The sequence below is a fragment of the Taudactylus pleione genome, unplaced genomic scaffold (assembly GCF_031769625.1).
Source record: "Taudactylus pleione unplaced genomic scaffold, aTauple2 ptg001339l, whole genome shotgun sequence".
Classification (NCBI taxonomy): Eukaryota; Metazoa; Chordata; class Amphibia; order Anura; family Myobatrachidae; genus Taudactylus; species Taudactylus pleione.
In genome coordinates this window covers 2,904,412-2,922,633 of record NW_028285739.1, presented here as the reverse complement: position 1 = coordinate 2,922,633, position 18,222 = coordinate 2,904,412, and the positions used below count along the sequence as shown (strand labels likewise).

The 18,222-nt window shown below is 44.7% G+C and overlaps 1 protein-coding gene across 5 annotated transcripts in view; it reads left to right on the top strand.

The window, feature by feature from the left end:
• CENPC (centromere protein C) overlaps positions 1-18,222 on the top strand; it is a 250,358-nt gene that overhangs the window by 151,741 nt on the left and 80,395 nt on the right. For all 5 annotated transcript variants that reach the window (XM_088463308.1, XM_088463309.1, XM_088463307.1 and 2 more), the window contains 3 exons: positions 10,263-10,815; positions 13,736-13,801; positions 14,680-14,762. In XM_088463308.1, the coding sequence (XP_088319434.1) occupies positions 10,263-10,815; positions 13,736-13,801; positions 14,680-14,762 (702 nt within the window). The remainder of the gene's footprint in view (positions 1-10,262; positions 10,816-13,735; positions 13,802-14,679; positions 14,763-18,222) is intronic.

The window sequence follows — 18,222 nt, the reverse complement described above, 5'->3', positions numbered from 1 at the left end:
CCGTGGGTGGATACATTCTCTACTAATGTGCAGACCCTGGCGGATACCTCTAATGCCCTCCAGGTTATGCTGTAGGGGGATAAACCCCTTAGACCGGCTAAAAGGCCTATGCCGTTATCCCAGTCTACGATACAGGATGATGATGACATCTGATGATGGGGAGTTTCTAGATGTCTCTGACTCAGAGCCCTCTCTGCGAGAGGCGGAGACTAAGTCGAAGATCAATATTCCGGCTCTGATACGTGCTGTCCATTCGGCCTTAGTCATAGAGGAGGACGAACCGCCAGCTCCCCGGTCCAAACATGCCCTGTTCAAGGAAATAAAGGTTACTTCTGTGGTATTTCCTTTATCTGATCAGCTAGTAGAACACATGGAAGTGGCTTGGAAATCGCCTGGGAAGCGTTACCAGCCTCAAAGATGCCTGGCTTATGCATTTCCCTTTCCTGAGGAACATTGTACCAAATGAGAATTACCATCGGTGGTGGATGCTCATGTGACGCTTTTAATTAAAAGTGCTACTGTACCTATGGTGCCCATGTCTTCCTTAAAAGATACTACGGATAGGAAGGTGGAGCTTTGTTTAAAATCAATGTATTCTCTTTCAGGGGCCGCTTCCAGGCCGACCATGGCTATCTCCTGGGTTGCCATGGCTATGGAGTTCTGGGCAGACTCCCTAGAGGAGTTATTTTCTTCAGAGGCCACCAAAGATCAGGTGGGCAACCTCCGTGATTCAGCTACCTATATTAATGAGGCTGCATTGGATGTCGGCCTCTTAACCTGCAGGATTTCGGCCGCTGCAGTTTCAGCTCGCCGCTCCTTGTGGCTGCGCTCTTGGAGAGCGGACGCAGACTCTTAAGAAAGGATTAGGGGGTTTTGCCTCATAATGGTGAAATCTTGGTTGGTCTGGACCTTGAGAAGATTATGGATAAGTTGGCAGCGGCTATTTCTGCGGGTCTGCCTTCGGCATCTTCTTCCTCAGGGTCTCGGACCTCATCCTTTAGGTCCTATCGGCCTCAAGGTAAGCCTAGGGGTCAGCCCTTTCCTAGGCAGTCAGCCCCCAAAAAGACTGTCAAGCCCAAGAAGCAGGCTTGGAGTACGAGATGTCAGACGACAAGTCCTCAGCCTGACGGGACAGGCCTCCCCTTGGGGGATCGCTCGGTGCTGGTATCAGACCACCACAGACACCTGGGTGAGAGAAGTGGTCTCTCATGGGTACGCCCTCTCCTTCCACAGAAGACATCCCCATCAGTTTTTCTGCACAGACCCTCTGTCAGACAAAGACAACTCCTTAACAATCCAGAAGGCTGTACAATCCTTGCTTCAAGGAGGAGTCATAGAGGAACCGGTTATTATTCCAGATCATATCGGCCTATCCTTAATCTCAAGTCCCTGAACAAATTCCTCAGGATACCTCGGTTCAGGATGGAAACCCTACGCTCAATTATTCTGGCTATGGAACCTGGGGATTTTATGGTGTCGCTGGATATTCAGGATGCATATCTGCATATTCCGATTGCTTCTTCTCACCAGCAATTTCTCAGGTTTGCTGTACTGCAACATTTCCAGTTTTGGGCTCTGCCGTTTGGTAAACACCCCAGGTGCAGTAGAGAGGCCAAAGTTATGGCGGTAATGGCAGCCCATCCGCGGATGCAGGGTGTCCGCCTGTTAACTTACCTGGATGACCTTTTACTGTTGGCAGGGTCTCCAGAGGTACTTCACCACCGTCTACAGCTTACAATTTCTGTGCTTCAGACTCATGGGTGGTTGATCAATTGGAGGAATTCCTCCTTGACTCCATCCCAGAGAATGCTCCATCTGGGAGCTCTGTTGGAATCACAACAGCAAATCCACTCAGCAATGCAGTTACTGGGATCCATGGCATCGACATGGTGGAATATGCCCAGCTTCATTTCCGACCTCTTCCCAAATTGATCCTCTCCAGGTGGGATGGATTACCCCATCAGATAAAAGCTCAAACGATGGAGGTGCGTCTGTCTCTCGCTTGGTACCTGCAGACGTGTCACCTCACCAAGGGGTGCCCCTTTTGGATTCCGGATTAGGTCCTTCTGACGACGGACGCCAGTCTCTGGGGTTGGAGCGCAGTGACGGGTCCACACTCGTTTCGGGGGCGATGGACAGCAGAGTAGTCTGCCCTGCCAATCAACATATTGGAACTTCGGGCGGTCTTTAGGGCCTTATAGCAAGCCAGACTTAAACTTCACGGAAAGCCTGTGCAAGTTCAGTCAGACAACGCCGTGACTGTGGCTTACATCAATCATCAAGGAGGAACTCAAGTCAGGCGGCAATGACAGAGGTGTCATGCAGGCGGAAGGTCATCTCCCAGCCATTTCGGCAGTGTTCATCCCAGGAGTTCTCAGTTTGGAAGCGGACTTCCTCAGCCGCCACGACGTGCATCCCGGGGAATGGTCTCTTCCCCAAGAGGTGTTTCAGCTCCTAGTTGACAGGTGGGACCTTCCGGATGTGGACCTCATGGCCTCCCGACACAATCACAAACTGCCAGTGTACGGGTCCAGAACAAGAGATGCCGAGGCAACCTTTGTAGACGCATTATCAGTGAAGTGGACTTTCCAGTTTTCGTACCTAATCCCTCCAGTCTCCCTTCTTACTCGAGTTCTTTGGAAGTTCAAACAAGACTGAGGCACTGTCCTACTTGTGGCTCCAGCTTGGCCCAGACATCATTGGTACTCAGATCTTCTCAGTCTCTCCATCGACAATCCGTTCCTGCTGCCTCAACGACCGGACCTGTTGTCTCCGGGTCCTTGCCTTTACCCTACCTGGGTCGTATGTTTTTAATGGAGTGGCTCTTGAGACATCTCTCCTGAGGTCCAAAGGATTCACTAGCTCTGTAGTCAAAACTATGCTCAGAGCGTGTAAGCCAGCCTATGCTTGGATCTACTGTATCACAGAGTGTGGCATACATATTTTCAATGGTGTTGTACCAGAAGCTACGACCCCCAAGTGTTTAGGATTTCCAGATTCCTGGCCTTCCTTTAAGCTGGATTAGACTTTGGACTCACAGAAAGTGCATGTCTCTGCTCTATCCATTTGGTTCCAGCATAAACTTGCTCCACTTCCGGATGGTCCACACCTTCCTCCAGGGTGTCCTCCGTATACAACCTCCCTTTGTCCCTGCAGTGGCTCCTTGGGATTTGTCAGTAGTGCTTCGTGCCCTTCAGGGTCCTCTGTTTGAACACCTGGATTCTGTGGAACTCAAGTGGCTCACAGCGAAGACTTGTGGCTTTGGCGTCTGTCAGAAGGGTGTCAGATTTATGGGCGCTCTCCTGTCCCTCCACATTTCTGATGTTCCATCAGGACAGGGCTGTGCTTCGAACTCGCCCTGGTTTCCTTCCAAAAGTTGTTACTAGTTTCCACATTAATGAGAGGATATTGTAGTCCCGGCCTTTCAATCACCAGATCTCTCGGCAGGTGAGGCCTCCTTGGATGCGATCCGTGCCCTCAGGATATACGTTGACTGTACCAGTTCCCTTCGGAGATCAGACTCCTTATTCGTGCTGTATGGCCAGCCAACAAACAGACATTGGCTAGATGGCTTCACATGACTATCTCACAGGCTTACACGCAGGCAGGCCTGCTTGTACCGGCTACTGTTACTGCTCATTCTACTTGCTCTGTGTGTCCTTTGTGGGCAGCTCGCCGTGGCGCCTCAGCTGAACAGCTTTGTGAGGAGGCCATGTTGTCCTCTGTCCATACATTTCTGAGGTTTTATGCCTTTGATACATTTGCCTCTCAGGATGCTTCATTTGGGCGCCGGATTCTCCTCTCAGCACAGGAGTGTCCCCACCCTTAAATGCCTGCTTTATGACATCCCCAAGGTTTCCCTGTGGAGCCTTATGGACCCTGAAGAAGAAAATGAGTTCTGGTAAAACTTACCTTTGTTAACTCTTTCTTCGAAGTCCATAGGGTCCACAGGGCACCCGCCCTGACGCACCTGGCTTCATATGGGCTGTTTTTGGTCACCGGTTTCCCGTCTCCTTCTCTGTGAGAGTGTGATTCTTGTGTGTACCAGTCTTCCTTCTCTCTTCTCGTCTTCCGGCCTCGGGGGCGGGGTATAGTGGGATGGACCGATGCATCCAGGGAGCTGCGTGGTGCCCGATCCTCTACCACCACCTACACGCCAAGGTCTCCCTGTGGACCCTTTCGACTTTGAACAAAGAGAGTTAACAAAGGTAAGTTTTACCACAACTCTCATTTTTTGGGTCCTATGTTTTGGTGTAAAACCTAAAACAGTTTGAGAGAAATAATGAAAAAACAGACATGTATCCAAACATTTTGATTTCACTAAAAGCCGCTTAAATGCTCCATAGGCCTTTCCACATGCCCTTAAAAGGCCCATCTGATCTCCCCAGAGGCCTCTTAAATGCACCTTAGACCTCACCTCGGTAAGTTTATTTGATATTTATGTATTAAAGTTTCTGTAGTATGGTTTTTTTTGCCCCTATTATACGCTTATAAGATTGCTGATGAGTGGCCGATGGATCGTTTTGTGCTCTACATTGCAATTTGCCTCCTACTTCTGATATGACTGAATATAAACAGACTGATAGGTGCAAATAAAGCCTGATCATATTATATTCTTTTTGGTAGATTTTCAAGGTTCTTAACTATCTACTGTAATTTATGAGGCACAGAGAATGCTTTGTGTTATCTGTAACACCAGTGTATGTGTAGCACAGATATAACTAGTGTCCAAATAAATAAGGGGTGTCCCATTTCTCATGCTTTGGTATATGTAATGAAAGAGTAGATGAATTCCATTTAGCAAATCCATGTACATTCTTAATGTGGAAAAGTAAATTATGCAATAAGAAGAAATAAAAAACCGTGACAAAATGCCAAAAATACACCGTAAACAGCATCATAAAGAAATTCATAGATAATTGAACACACAGGGTTTTGGGATGGAACATAAGATCTCACTGTAAATATTTTTAGATACAGATGTGTCATACATATAGCCTCCTTGCGCGTTAAACAGCCCTTCTATTCCCGCCATGCCGTGGTGAGACTCTGTAGCGCTGAGCGTCTTTTTGCTTTCAAATACGTCCTATTCACACAGTGATGTGGACAGCTAGCATAAGCGGCTTCTGCTGATTAAAATGATATGTAGCATGCCTATGATCTGTGTGCGTCTGCGGGTGTATCTGCATGCAAAACGCTATGTTACAGTGTTACAACCTCTGACACTGTAACGTAGCATTTCACATGTAGATACACAGAGAATTTAGGCATGCTGCATATCATTTTAATCAGCCGAAGCTGCTTGTGCTAGCTATTCACATCACTGTATGAATAAGACGCATTTGACGGTAAAAAGTTGCACAAAAGATTCTCGGGGCTATTGAGGCACACAGAGCTCCTGAGTTGTGTGGCGCGACTTGTAACGCATGGATGATAGATGTATGTAGACACATCTGTATGTAGGTGGCAGACTTGTCTAGCACCAACTGAAAATATTGTAAGTAGATCTTATGTGTACCCTTTGTCAATTGTCTGGCTGAACTATGAAGAAATATTTGCACTGGTCATGATTTGTTGCAGTATAACAGCATTAGGATGTCAAATTAGTACATTTTACCTCTGAACTTTTCAGCCAATTTGCTGCTTGACACAGTCTTTTGTACAAAGTGTTTTATGTTCTAATGCTATTTGGGAAGTGCAGAATGACATGTACTATCTATATAATAAGCGAGAAAGTGTGTGTTTGTTTGTTTATCCTTTATGCACGGCGAGGGTTTTGTACCTAGTTCCACCAAATTTGGCACGTTGGTGTAGTTTGAGTAGGATTAGTTTTTTGCCTAGGTTTGAATTTCGTCAGGGCCACACACTGTCATACCATCCCATAAAACCGGGACACTCTTAAATTACACAGGTTCTGGGGCTGAGGGACTGGCTACATACGCACACCGTCATACTCTGGTAGCTCAGCACTCAGTACATTTCACTCGATACATTCAGACTGTGGCAGCATTATCAATCCACAATCTTTAATACTGGCAAAGTTTAGCATATGGAGATTACAAACACCAGGGCAGATTGATCGCAGCCACTGCGGGAGGGCGCCCTTCTGTCTAGAAAGAGACTCCAGTCCCGGAATTCCCCCCTGCTGGCAGCCCTGCTAGTCTTCAATGTTGGTCTGCAGAGTGAGTTCAGGGAGTCTTGACCATCGCGACCATCATCATGGGCGCTCGCATAAGCTGTGGGTGGTAACCCACAGCTATGCGAGCGTCCAGGAGGACGCACCAAAAAAAAACAAAAAACGCCCTGATTCAGTGCGGGCGCTCGTTCAGAGCGTCCGGCTCTGAATCAGGCCCTGTGCTTGGTCCCCTGCTCTGCTCTCAAGACCATCGCAACCATAGGGCTTGCGACGAGACCCTGCGAGCGGGTCTGAATGAGACCCACAGTACCTTGGGGACTCCCAACACAAAGCGGTAGAGATGTAAAGGTAGAGTGTACAGATAAGTAATTGTTAGTTTGGAGTTGAGCCACGAGGACAGTGTGATGGAGCCCAGGGGATTGGAAGGTTTGAAAAAGGTGAGGGTGGTCAACAGTGTCAGCTGCCGCTGACATATTGAGGGGAATGAGAATGGAAAATTGATCCTTCGATTTAGAGAATGTAATTGGTGACCTTGGTAAGTGAAGTTTCCAGGAATGAAGGCAACAAAAGCGAGATAGAAGCAGCTTCTGGTGGGAGTAAGAAGACCGTAAAGTGGACAATATTCGAAAACTTGAAGACAAGTAGCCCCAGGAGTTTAGAAGCAAAGTGGAGGAGGTCGGTGGTGTGTTAGCGAGTGAAGATCTAGAGAGGGTTTTATTTTTAAGAATGGTAGTGGTGAGATTGTGTTTAAAAGAGAAGAGATATGTTATATAGGTATGCGGAATGGAAGCACGGTCAAGGGAGTCATATAAAGTGAGAGAAGGAAATTAATTTAATTGCCAGTTGTTGGACATAAGGAAGAAAGCATGAGTTAATCAGCATTAAACGGTTGTGGAGGATTTTGGGAGAAAATGTCCTGATGTAGCAATTGTGGAGGAAAATAAAGTACTGAAGAGTAGGGGGAGGGCAAAGGAGCAGTGGCGGGCTGGGCCGGGGGGCAGGGTGCCATGTGCCCCCCGGGCCGCGGGCAGTCTGTGTCACTGTGACACAGACTGCACCGCGCGTGTAGTGCTGACCGGACGGAGTTCGGTCAGCGCTACACAGCACAAACACACAGCCGCCGGCTCCGGCAGCTGTGTGTTTGATTTAGCAGCTGATGAGAGTCTGACAGACTCTCATCGGCTGCTGCTCCCAATGCCAGAGCCGGACATCTTCCGGCTCCCGCAGTGGGTAATGGGAGTGACGCGTCACTCCCATGACGCGTCACTCCCATAATGCAAAGCGGCGGACGGAGGAGCTGATCTCGGCGGCGGGACCAGGAGCAGGAGCGGGTGTCAGGTAAGTGTTTGTTTTTTTTATTTTATTTTTTATTATGTCTCTACTGCGGGGGGGGGGGGGACACTACTGGGGGCACTACAGGGGGGGGACTCCTGGGAGCACTACTGGGGGGGAATACTACTGTGGGCACTACAAGGGGGGGAATACTGGGAGCACTACAAGGGGGGGAATACTGGGAGCACTACAAGGGGGGGAATACTGGGAGCACTACAGGGGGGAGAATACTGGGAGCACTACAAGGGGGGGAATACTGGGAGCACTACAGGGGGGGGAATACTGGGAGCACTACAGGGGGGAGAATACTGGGAGCACTACAGGGGGGGAATACTACTGGGGGCACTACAAGGGGGGGAATACTGGGAGCACTACAGGAGGGGAATACTACTGGGGGCACTACAAGGGGGGGAATACTGGGAGCACTACAGGGGGGAATACTACTGGGGGCACTACAAGGGGGGGAATACTACTGGGGGCACTACAAGCGGGGGAATACTGGGAGCACTACAAGCGGGGGAATACTGGGAGCACTACAGGGGGGAATACTGGGAGCACTACAGAGGGGGAATACTACTGGGGGCACTACAAGGGGGGGACTCCTGGGAGCACTACAAGGGGGGGAATACTACTGGGGGCACTACAAGGGGGGGATACTACTACTGGGGGCACTACAAGGGGGGGGGACTACTGCTACTGCGGGCTCTACAAGGGGGGGACTACTACTACTGGAGGCACTACAAGGGCAGGACTACTACTACTGGGGGCACTACAAGGGGGGGACTACTACAAGGGGACTTCTACTAGGGGCATTGCATAGAAGGGAGGGGACTACTACTAGGGGCACTACATAAGGGGGAGGGGACTACCACTGGGGGCACTGCATCGAGGGACCACTGCTGGGGGCTCTATATAAAGGGCAATAGTGGGGGTACTGCATAGGGGGAAGACTACAACTGGGGCCACTATTTAAGGGGCACTGCATAGGGGGAAGACTACAACTGGGGCCACTAGTTAAGGGGCACTGCATAAGGGTTACCACTACTGGGGGCACTATATAAGGGGCTTACTACTGGGGGCACAAGGGGCACTGCATAGGGAGGATCACTACTGGGGGCACTACTCGAGGCCTGCATAAGGGTGTCCTCCTATGGCACAGGGTGGCACTACGACAGGGGGCTGCCCCATATCTTTATTTTTACCTTACATTAATCCCATATGGACCCGCCTCCTCCCTAGATTACTTGAGGGGGGGGCGCCGTAGCACGCACGTTCTTTCTGGCACCCTGGCTACACGCTACTCCTGTGCCAGGGCCGCCTGCATGCATTTACCCCCCAGGCTAAAAGTTGCCAGCCAGCCCCTGCAAAGGAGGGTTTGAGGTTTATCTCAAACAGTGTCCGAATGGGGGTACACATCGTCTGTGTACCCAGCTTTTGAGAAATATTGGAGCTGTTAGAGAATAGCATGACTTTAAAATGTAGAACATTTTTTTTTTTGTAATTCTGTTCGGTGCAGAAATATTTTTGGAGAGAGCAGCTCAGACTAGACTGCCAGCGTTGCTGTGTGGACCAACAGGGATTGAGAGTAATTGCTGAGGCAATAGAGTCCAGGGCAGAATTAAGGGTGGAGTTACAGGGGTTGATTCAGAGGTGGATTTAGAAGCGCCTGATGGTCGCCGTCTGCAACTTTGTGAATTACTTGAAAAGTGAATTGGCAGTGAGAAGAATACATAAGCCACCCGTGCCCGTTGCCAGGGCTGGAGGAGAAAGAAAAGGAAAGCCTGTAGAGAGAGTGCAATGGCAGAAGTGTTGTCAGAGTGGGAAATTTCAAGTCTCTGTTATTTTGATGGCGTTGGAGATAAAGGTCTGATTCTTAGTCAGATGCAGCAGCATCTGTGTCTTTTGCCGTATTAGTGACTTTATGTAAATGCTGCTACTAAGCCCTTCCCTGGTTTAATGCGCAAGGACTGAGACGCCCACTTGCAGTGTCTGTAAACGTCAAGCTTCCGCAACAGCTTTCAGCAACATGCGATAAGAAGGACCATCTCTTTGCATCTGTTACGCCACCTCCCTGTGACCACCAAGGAACACCCAGTACATTTTCAAAGCATGACTATCTGGACGCATGCGCTGTGTGGCTTCGATACATACACAGAACAAAAAAATCGCTTCACTGAGTCCGACATTGCCGCTGCATCGGACTCCGAATCAGGCCTGATTTTACACACATACTGTACATGATGTATCCACAAGGCTCAAGCAAGAGGAAGAGGGGAGATGGGGATGAGATTGGCGGGAGGGGCAAGGTGAGCAGGATTTAAGGAGAGTGGGGTTAGGGTGAGTGGGGTTAGGGTGAGCGTTAGATGAGGAGAAGTGGCAGATAGCACAGCAGGGAGAGAACTGTGAGGGTAAATGGGGTGAATAAGGGGTGCACTAGGAGAAGAGCAGGAAACATGGAGGATGTGGATAGGTCTGGGATCAGGCAGGTGAGAGGGAGGAAAAATGGAAGACCATAGCGATAATATGACTTGCAACAAGATTTAGTAGAACAATAAACCGTTTTCAAATTACAATATAAAAGTTTTTAAGTTTACGTCTCCGTAACTTACATAAAGTTACTGGAAAAGCTGCATATTTGGTAAAACTAATAAATTGCATTATTAGTTGACCTCTACTGTGTATGACATAATTTTGATTTTGCGGTTATTGGTGGTTGTATCATACTTTGTAATACATGCAGATGCAATAATGTTGGTATAGATTTGAAAATGGTTTTCTTAAATTTGTATTTCAGGAGCCAGTGGCCCAGTTAAAAAGCAAACAAAAGGTATAATCAAAAGGAAATCAATAAATGTTCCAAAGTCCAAAAAGGGAAAGGGAGAACAAAAGATGAAAGAAAAAGAGGACAAATTGATGCAGACTAGAAAAGCAAAAAAAGAAATGAAAATGCAAACTAATAAAGATAACAAAAATTCCAAATTGATGGGGCCACCTTCACAGTTGAGAAAACAAATAATGCCCAAAAGAAGTTCTAGAAAAGATTTGCCTAAGGGTTCAGATAACACCTTACAAACCGACAGTAACTTGTCACAGACTTCCACTGTTCAGGATGTTTGTAATGTAATACCAAATTTGTCACGTAAACGAAAACATGTTGATGAAACAGACAAAGCAGAGATATCTCTTAAGAAAAAAATAAAGTCGATTTTAAAAAATCACTCCAAAGGATCACCTGGCTTTGAAGATATCGGGCACCTAGATTCTGAAAGATTAGAAGATGGTAATAGTGCAGACGAAAGTGAAGAATCAGGAACACAGTTAATGACAGGCATGGATCATCACTCAAAGTAATGTTTTTTTTCGCTACTTCATTTTAGCATGATTGTGTGAATAAGTGTAATTGTATGCAGGGAAATGAACATGAACTATGGAGCTCTTTGAAAGCTTTTTGAAAGTTTGTTCACCAAAGCAGCATCAAAATATGTAGCTTTGCTCTTGTATTATCTAAAGTTGTTATATTATTTTATTGTTAAAATAGTTTATATATATATATTTTTTTTTTTTGTATACAGCCTGGTGATTGTATTTTATAATCAAAATGTGGACAATTGAAATTTTAGGCAGTGGCTTAAAATTTGGTGTTGACATGGCTGTTGACATTTTGTCTACATGTTGTTTGTGTCGACATAAGGGTGTCCACATGATCACGGTCGACAAAACATACCGATCCCACATTTACACATAAAGATCATTGGGGGCGATTCAATTCAACGCGAAATGAATAGTGCCGGGAGCGAGCTCCCGGAGCTATTCAATTCAGTGCGCTGTGTGGCCGGAGAATGCCGGTTATCGCGCCTTAACAAGGATGTTAAGGTGCGTTAACCGGCATTCTCTGACCAAAGTGCCGGGCACGCGACTGTTAGCGCTGCGCTAAGCAGAAAAACAGCTGTGCACCCGGCACTTTGGTTGGATTTCTCCTCGCATCCCCAGGGGGGTGCGAGAAAAAAATCCTTAGCCTGACCAAATCGCGCACTGAATGGAAAAGCTCCAGGAGCTCGCTCCCGGCGCAATTCAATTTGCGTTGAATTGAATCGCCCCCATTCTGTGTAAAGACTTTAGATTTACTTACTACCAGGATGGTCAGACGTACCTATATCTTAATTTAATTTGCTGTCAAGCAAAGTGAATTTTTGATTTTCAGCTACAGTGCAAACTTAGGTGTACTCCTGGTCTTAATCTTAAGTAGACAGTCACAAATTTCCCCCAGTCTACCCTATTTTTTTTTTTTATTAGACTCTGCTTGATAAATATTTTCAGAGTTGTTACGTAACGGAAAAGGGGTCTGATGCGTTTGCTAAGATTGTTAAATGGGCTTAATAAATACATTGTCATATGCTGGAAAGGGACAATCCCAAAAGAATGGTTATGTTGGAGGGGGATAATGTATATAAATACTAATATAAAAAATAACATTAATATTGACTATCTTGTGGAAGGAAAGGGACATGTGCATAATGGTACTGTAGGTTAAAAAAAGTACAATAACATTTTTTCCAAATTGCCTATAGCTATTATTGCTAAACAGTAGTGCATTATGAAAAAATAAATATGATGAGGAAGTCAGCATAGACAGTTCACTGAAATGCGTTTTCTACTTGGAAGCCTTACATAATTTCAGTCATATCATATATCATTGCTAACACTGCCTGATCATCTGCCAGCAGTAGCTTGCCTGCACCACTGCATATACGCACCTGTATTCTAAGTGCAAGTTAATATTGTTTTTTTTTAACTATTGTAATTATTCGATATACCCATCTTCTTAACTTTATATGTAGGAACATCCCACCACCACAAATAATGAGGATTACAACACTATGATTACTCAGGCCTTAATGATTTAAAGTAGTGATTCTTATGAATTGGTGGGATCATTAGTGCATCAGTCAATTGTATTGGATTATTATACACACAGCTCCAATATCACTTTACCAGTATTCTTCGTGTAATTCTAATTTTCAACTTTTTTTTTTTTTTTTTTTACATTTGTTTTAAATATTTACATTATTATACCATTTACTTAAGATTCTAGTTACATCTAACTCTATGTCATGTTATTTTTTTCCCTGTATGACCCACTATGCAGATTCAGTCACTGCACTTTGAGACTTCATAATATAGAGTTTGGCTAATGACAACTTTATTTATGCTGTTGTATTTTACAGTATTGTATAATTTTTTGTTTTCAATTGTTTTTTTTTGTTTTACCATCACTGCCATAGTTTATGTATTCCTCATATTTTTTTTTCTATTTTAATATATTACTAATTTTTTATTTTTTTATTATTTTACATGTACTGCACACACAACCTTTGGCTTTGTCCCTTTACAAGCACTTAACACCCCCATTATGTTTCCTCTCCATGAAAAATATATTTATCCTCAGGTCATTCACAACAAACATGTTGCATTCTTTCCTCACTCATTGCAAAAGGGATGTACACCTTTTTATTATTTTTGACTCCATAACCCGATCATTTCCCACTTCCACAAGAGTGTTTGTTCCAATTGAGGGTTTGGTGTACATGTTTGTTATCCATATTGTTACTTAACATGGTTTACTTTATGGGATACAGTAAAACTACTAGTGGATGAGCTTACACATTGTTTTTATTCTAGTGTTCCTTTATCTAGTCAACACTATCTGCACAAATGTACATTAATTACATTGTGTGTTGCTTTCTTTGTAACACCAGACTTTCTACAATGTCAGTTTTAAGTCTTTTATCCCTATAATGCCAAATATATCATATTTACTACATGGGTTTGAGACTTTCAACAAGTTGTATTTGATGTGTCAGGTTTTACTTAAAGTAGTAACACCGTACAAAATAGACCTGCTAAGATTGGCTAGTTATTTGCACAATTTAGTCCTATATACTTATACGTATAACCAGTCCTCATTTTTCCACCTTCTTAACCCTGTGAAGCAGGAGCATTCAACATGTGGCCGTCCAGTGCTGCGGAACTGCGCATCCCAGCATGCCCTGCTATAATTTGGGCATTGAAGCATACTAAGACTGTGGCAGGACATGCTGGGATGTGTAGTTCCAAAGTAGCTAAAAGGCCTCATGTTGAATACCCTGCAGTAAAGTCTGATATATCAAGTAAAACTCATAGAAAGTCTCAGAAACTCATGTAGCAAAATTCATGTTGTTGCTCAATTCAATAAGTGACTTTATTGTTGTTTTTTTTTTCCCCCTTTAGTTATCATTCGCAGCAGAACACCTGCTCACCATGCTTTATGAAATCTGATAAAATAGATTCTGTTTTGTAAGTAATTTTATTAAATCTACTATACAGCAAAGATGTTCACATGTATATATTTAATGGTTGACAATTATATGCTATTTTCCAGTGTAACTTACTACCACTACTTCGTTCTAAACGATTGAGCATTTCTTTTCCATAAGTAAATTTTTTTTAAAAATTGCAGAGCTCTTGTAGATCACCATCATAGTGAAATCCAGTTGCTTGGTCTGTAGCAGAAGTTATATGAAGAGAAAAAAGTAAATTTGTTAAACCTTAGGGTAATAAAGACAATTATACAATATAGTTGAAATATGTTATTTCCTGGTAAGTCAATGGACCTTACAAACAGTGTGAGTCAGTGGCATCCCTTTTTGTTATCATTATTTAGTTTTTTAATCTATGTGTAGTCAGTTTAAAAAAGGACCTGGATAGAACAGATTTTTGATGTTTGAAAATTTGTATCTTCTCAGGATTTGATAGGGTATCCCTCAGTATAGTTTTGCTTGCTATGACTTCTCGTCATATACATGTAACTAAACGAACTGCAGGCATCCGCAGGTTCCCGATGAGTCTGGCTGATGTTTTAAAGTAGCAATCATTTAAAAGGTAAAGCCAGTTTGGTTTTACCTTTTACGTGATTGCCACTTTAAAACAGCAGTCAGCATGTCAATAATGCGATTTCCCGTGCACTTCTCGTCTAATTTTATCTTCGGATGTTTAAACATTCACAGTGTCGACATTATGGCAGTTTTGACGTATTGAATGTCATCATCCTGAATGTCGACATTCTGACTGCATACCCTCTCTATATGAATCCACAAAAATAACATAGTACTTGATGTTTGTTGGATTATTCACTTGTTTTGCTTAAGTTGATTTTTGGCTGATCTTTTCTGTAGCCAAAGTGGACCAGTTTTAAGACCAAGACCAGTTCGAATTACAAGCCCAGTGGAACCACTTGTGTGTGCCTTGAATTCTCCAGGTTTGTGTTCTAAATATGCTGGTTTCATGAACAATGCATGTATAGTATTACAAAAGTAATTCTCTAAATCACTTTTATATTGTTTCCTGTTCAGTCATTAAATATGGAATCATTCCACTGGAATTACTTTTATATATGTCTGGTTTGGTTTTGATTAGTAGACATCCCTCCACAATTTAGTTTCATCTAACTACTTGGACAGAATCAAATAAAGACTTTGACGTGTTATTTTAACCGCTTATTGGGCTGTTGTATACTATATTGGCCACAAATCACAGTGAAAATGACTGCCAAGCATTGATTTTTATGTATCAGGTGCCAATCAGGATGGATGGTAAAGGCGACCGATATGGTGTCAGATACTGCTGCTAAGTTCTGTATATTTAAGGCCAAACCTTACACACATCCTTCTGATTAATAATTAGACCGCGAGGTTGATCTGACAGATGCATCTGCTTGTTATTAGTCGTTAAGTGTTCTGCACCAGCTTCAAGGAAATATTAACAAATTTACTAATAAGTTTTGTCTAGGTATTTTTGCAGTCTTGTCCATAGGGATCCACAGGGATACCATGGGGTTTAGGTTGTGGTTAGGACCAGACACGAGACAGTTAAAGCTGTTGACTCCCAGGATTCACTGGTCCTTCCCCCTATACCTCGCCCCCAAGACAGAGGCCCTTCAGTTAGTTCTGGTGTCTGCAGGAGTCAGATCACCATTTAGACAGTCGGCTGCTTTAATCAGCTCATATGCTTTTATTTATTTGATTTGGAGTCTTTACTTATTTTACCACTGAGTGTTCAGCACCAGAGTATCCATGATATGTCTGTGCTGACACTCCATCACCCCTCCAGGCGTCCCGACGGGCTCCCGGGGACCATGCTATCTGGCCCCTTGGGATTACCATAGACTGCAATTCGGACACTCCAGTGAGAAATTATTGCATACTGGGGCAGTTGCACTATACATAGTGCCATAAATGTGGTGAAGTTCTACAGATTAATACAGGTTTGAACAGGCTATTTATATTGCTTCCCCCTTCAGTTTGGTTTTATCACATACTCAGTGGTTGTATACTGCCTCATATCATAGTGCTATACTACTCTACAATATGTCTAACATAGGCAAGAGTAACAAAATAGCTGCTGCACTCACACTGCTGTCATGTGCAGCAGGATTAATGAGGATGATTTAATCCAAGAGGGACTTTGTGCCACCTGTTATAATACACCTGGTCCATCCGTTCCCCCAGCCCCTGTCCAAGATCCCCTCTGGGCTTCGTTTGCTCAGGTGCTAAATACACTTGTTGACCGCCTAACAGTCCCAGCAGTAACTGCTCCTTTGGGGTTGCCACAGCAGGTACAGTGCCTCCTCTGCCCGTAACCTTAGAGATGATTGTATCCATGGCACTAAATAAACATCTTCTGTTTTCCTCTCAGCCCATGCTCCTCTCAGATTCTGAGGTGTCCTCTGATGAGGCAGGAGAGGCTGATTTATCTACCACTGAGTCTCCCTAGGGGAAGAGGTACTGCAGGCAAAGATTAATATCCCTGACCTAGTACGAGCCGTTAGAGATATACTTCACATAGAAGATGATGAACCCGCTCCAAAGTCAAAGCACCCCCTTTTTAAAAAAACAAAAAGTTAATTCTGCAGAGTTCCCCATATCTGATCAGCTAGTTGAACATGTGATGGCTGCCTGGCATACGCCCGGTAAAAGGTTTCAGCCACATAAAACATTGTTATCTTTTTCCAGCTGAACATTGTACGAAGTGGGAGACTCCCCCGGCAGTGGACTCTCATATCACCCGGTTGATCAAGAGTTCTACTTTACCTATTCCGTCTGCTTCCTCGCTGAAGGATTCCACGGATAAAAAAGTAGAAGCTGGTATGAAATGTATGCATTCTCTTTTAGGAGCCACTGCTCACCCATCCATTGCTATTGCTTGGGTGGCTAAAGCAATTGAAGGCTGGACAGACGCCCTTGAGGAATTCCTCCCTGAGGACGCCTCTCAGGACACGCTTTCCCTTGTTGCTCACATTAGAGATGCAGCTTCATATATAGGGGATGTGAGTCTTCTAACCTCCAGAATATCTTACATGTCAGCTTCTGTCCTCTGTGGCTGCGATCCTGGAAGGCGGATGCAGACTCTTAAGAAGGCCGTAAGGTGGCCATACATTGTGAGATTCAAAAGTTGGTCAGATCAGTTGTACGATTTCCCTTAAAAATTCTTCCCTTCAGGAAGATATGTATTTAAAATGCAAATATTTCACATAAGACCATACGATTTGATCAATCACATCACATAATGTGTGTCAATTCGGACACGATCAGTTGAGATCTCTCTGCAAAACAATCTGATCTGCGATTCAACTAGACGATGGCGGGGACGCGCATCGGGGTCGCAGAAGACTCAAAATACAACTATTTTCAAAAGATTGGTCTGTCCAACCTGTAGAAACTTCCCAAATCGTGTAATCAATCGTTCCGTGTATGGCCAGCATTAGAATTGCTCCCTTCCAAGGGGGACATTCTTTATGGCCCTGACTTGGACAAGATTGTCACCTCTTTGGCCGCCTCTAAGTCTGCTTTTCTGTCATCTGCAACGGCTGCTAAACAGACAACGTCTTGTAAAGTTTTTTGTCCCCAAGGAAAACCTAGAGGTCAGTCCTTTCCTCGACAGCAGGCTTACTATAAGTCAGCCAAACCTCGGCCTAAGCAGGCCTGGGCCACCTGCCGTCCTGCTGCTAAATCAGAGGATAAACCGTCCGCCTGACTGGGAGGGCCTCCCTCTGGGGGATCCCAGGGTATGAGGCCGACTTCTTCTCCTTGCCCAGCGCTGGCGTAAAATTAACTCAGACGCTTGGGTACAGGAAGTGGTCTCTTACGGGTACACCCTCTCTTTCCTAAGACGATCACCCCACCAGTTTTTATGCATAGGCCCTTACTCTGACCCAATCAAGGCCCTTTTTATACCAAGGCTATTTAGTCATTACTGCAGGTAGGGGTGGTAGTTCCAGACCCTCTATCTCAGAGAGGGACAGGTTATTACTCCACCTTGTTTCTTGTCAGAAGCCAAATGGGTCTTACCGGCCTATTCTCATCCTCAAATCCCTGAACAAATTTATCAGGATGCCCAGCTTTCGGATGTAAACCCTGCTCTCTATAGCCCTAGTTATGGAGCCTGGGGGCTTTATGGTGTCACTGGATTTTCAGGACGCTTACCTTCATTTACCTAAAGCGACTTCTTACCAGATATTCTCAGATTTGCTGTTCTACAGCAACATTTCCAGTTCCAGGCTCTGCCCTTTGGACTTTCTACAGCCCCACAGGTTTTTACCAGGATTATGGCAGTTATGGCAGCTCACCTCCGTTGTCAGGGAGTCAGACTGCTACCATACCTGGATGACCTCTTGCTATTAGCACGCTCCCCAGAGGTTCTTCAACAATATCTTAAGGTTA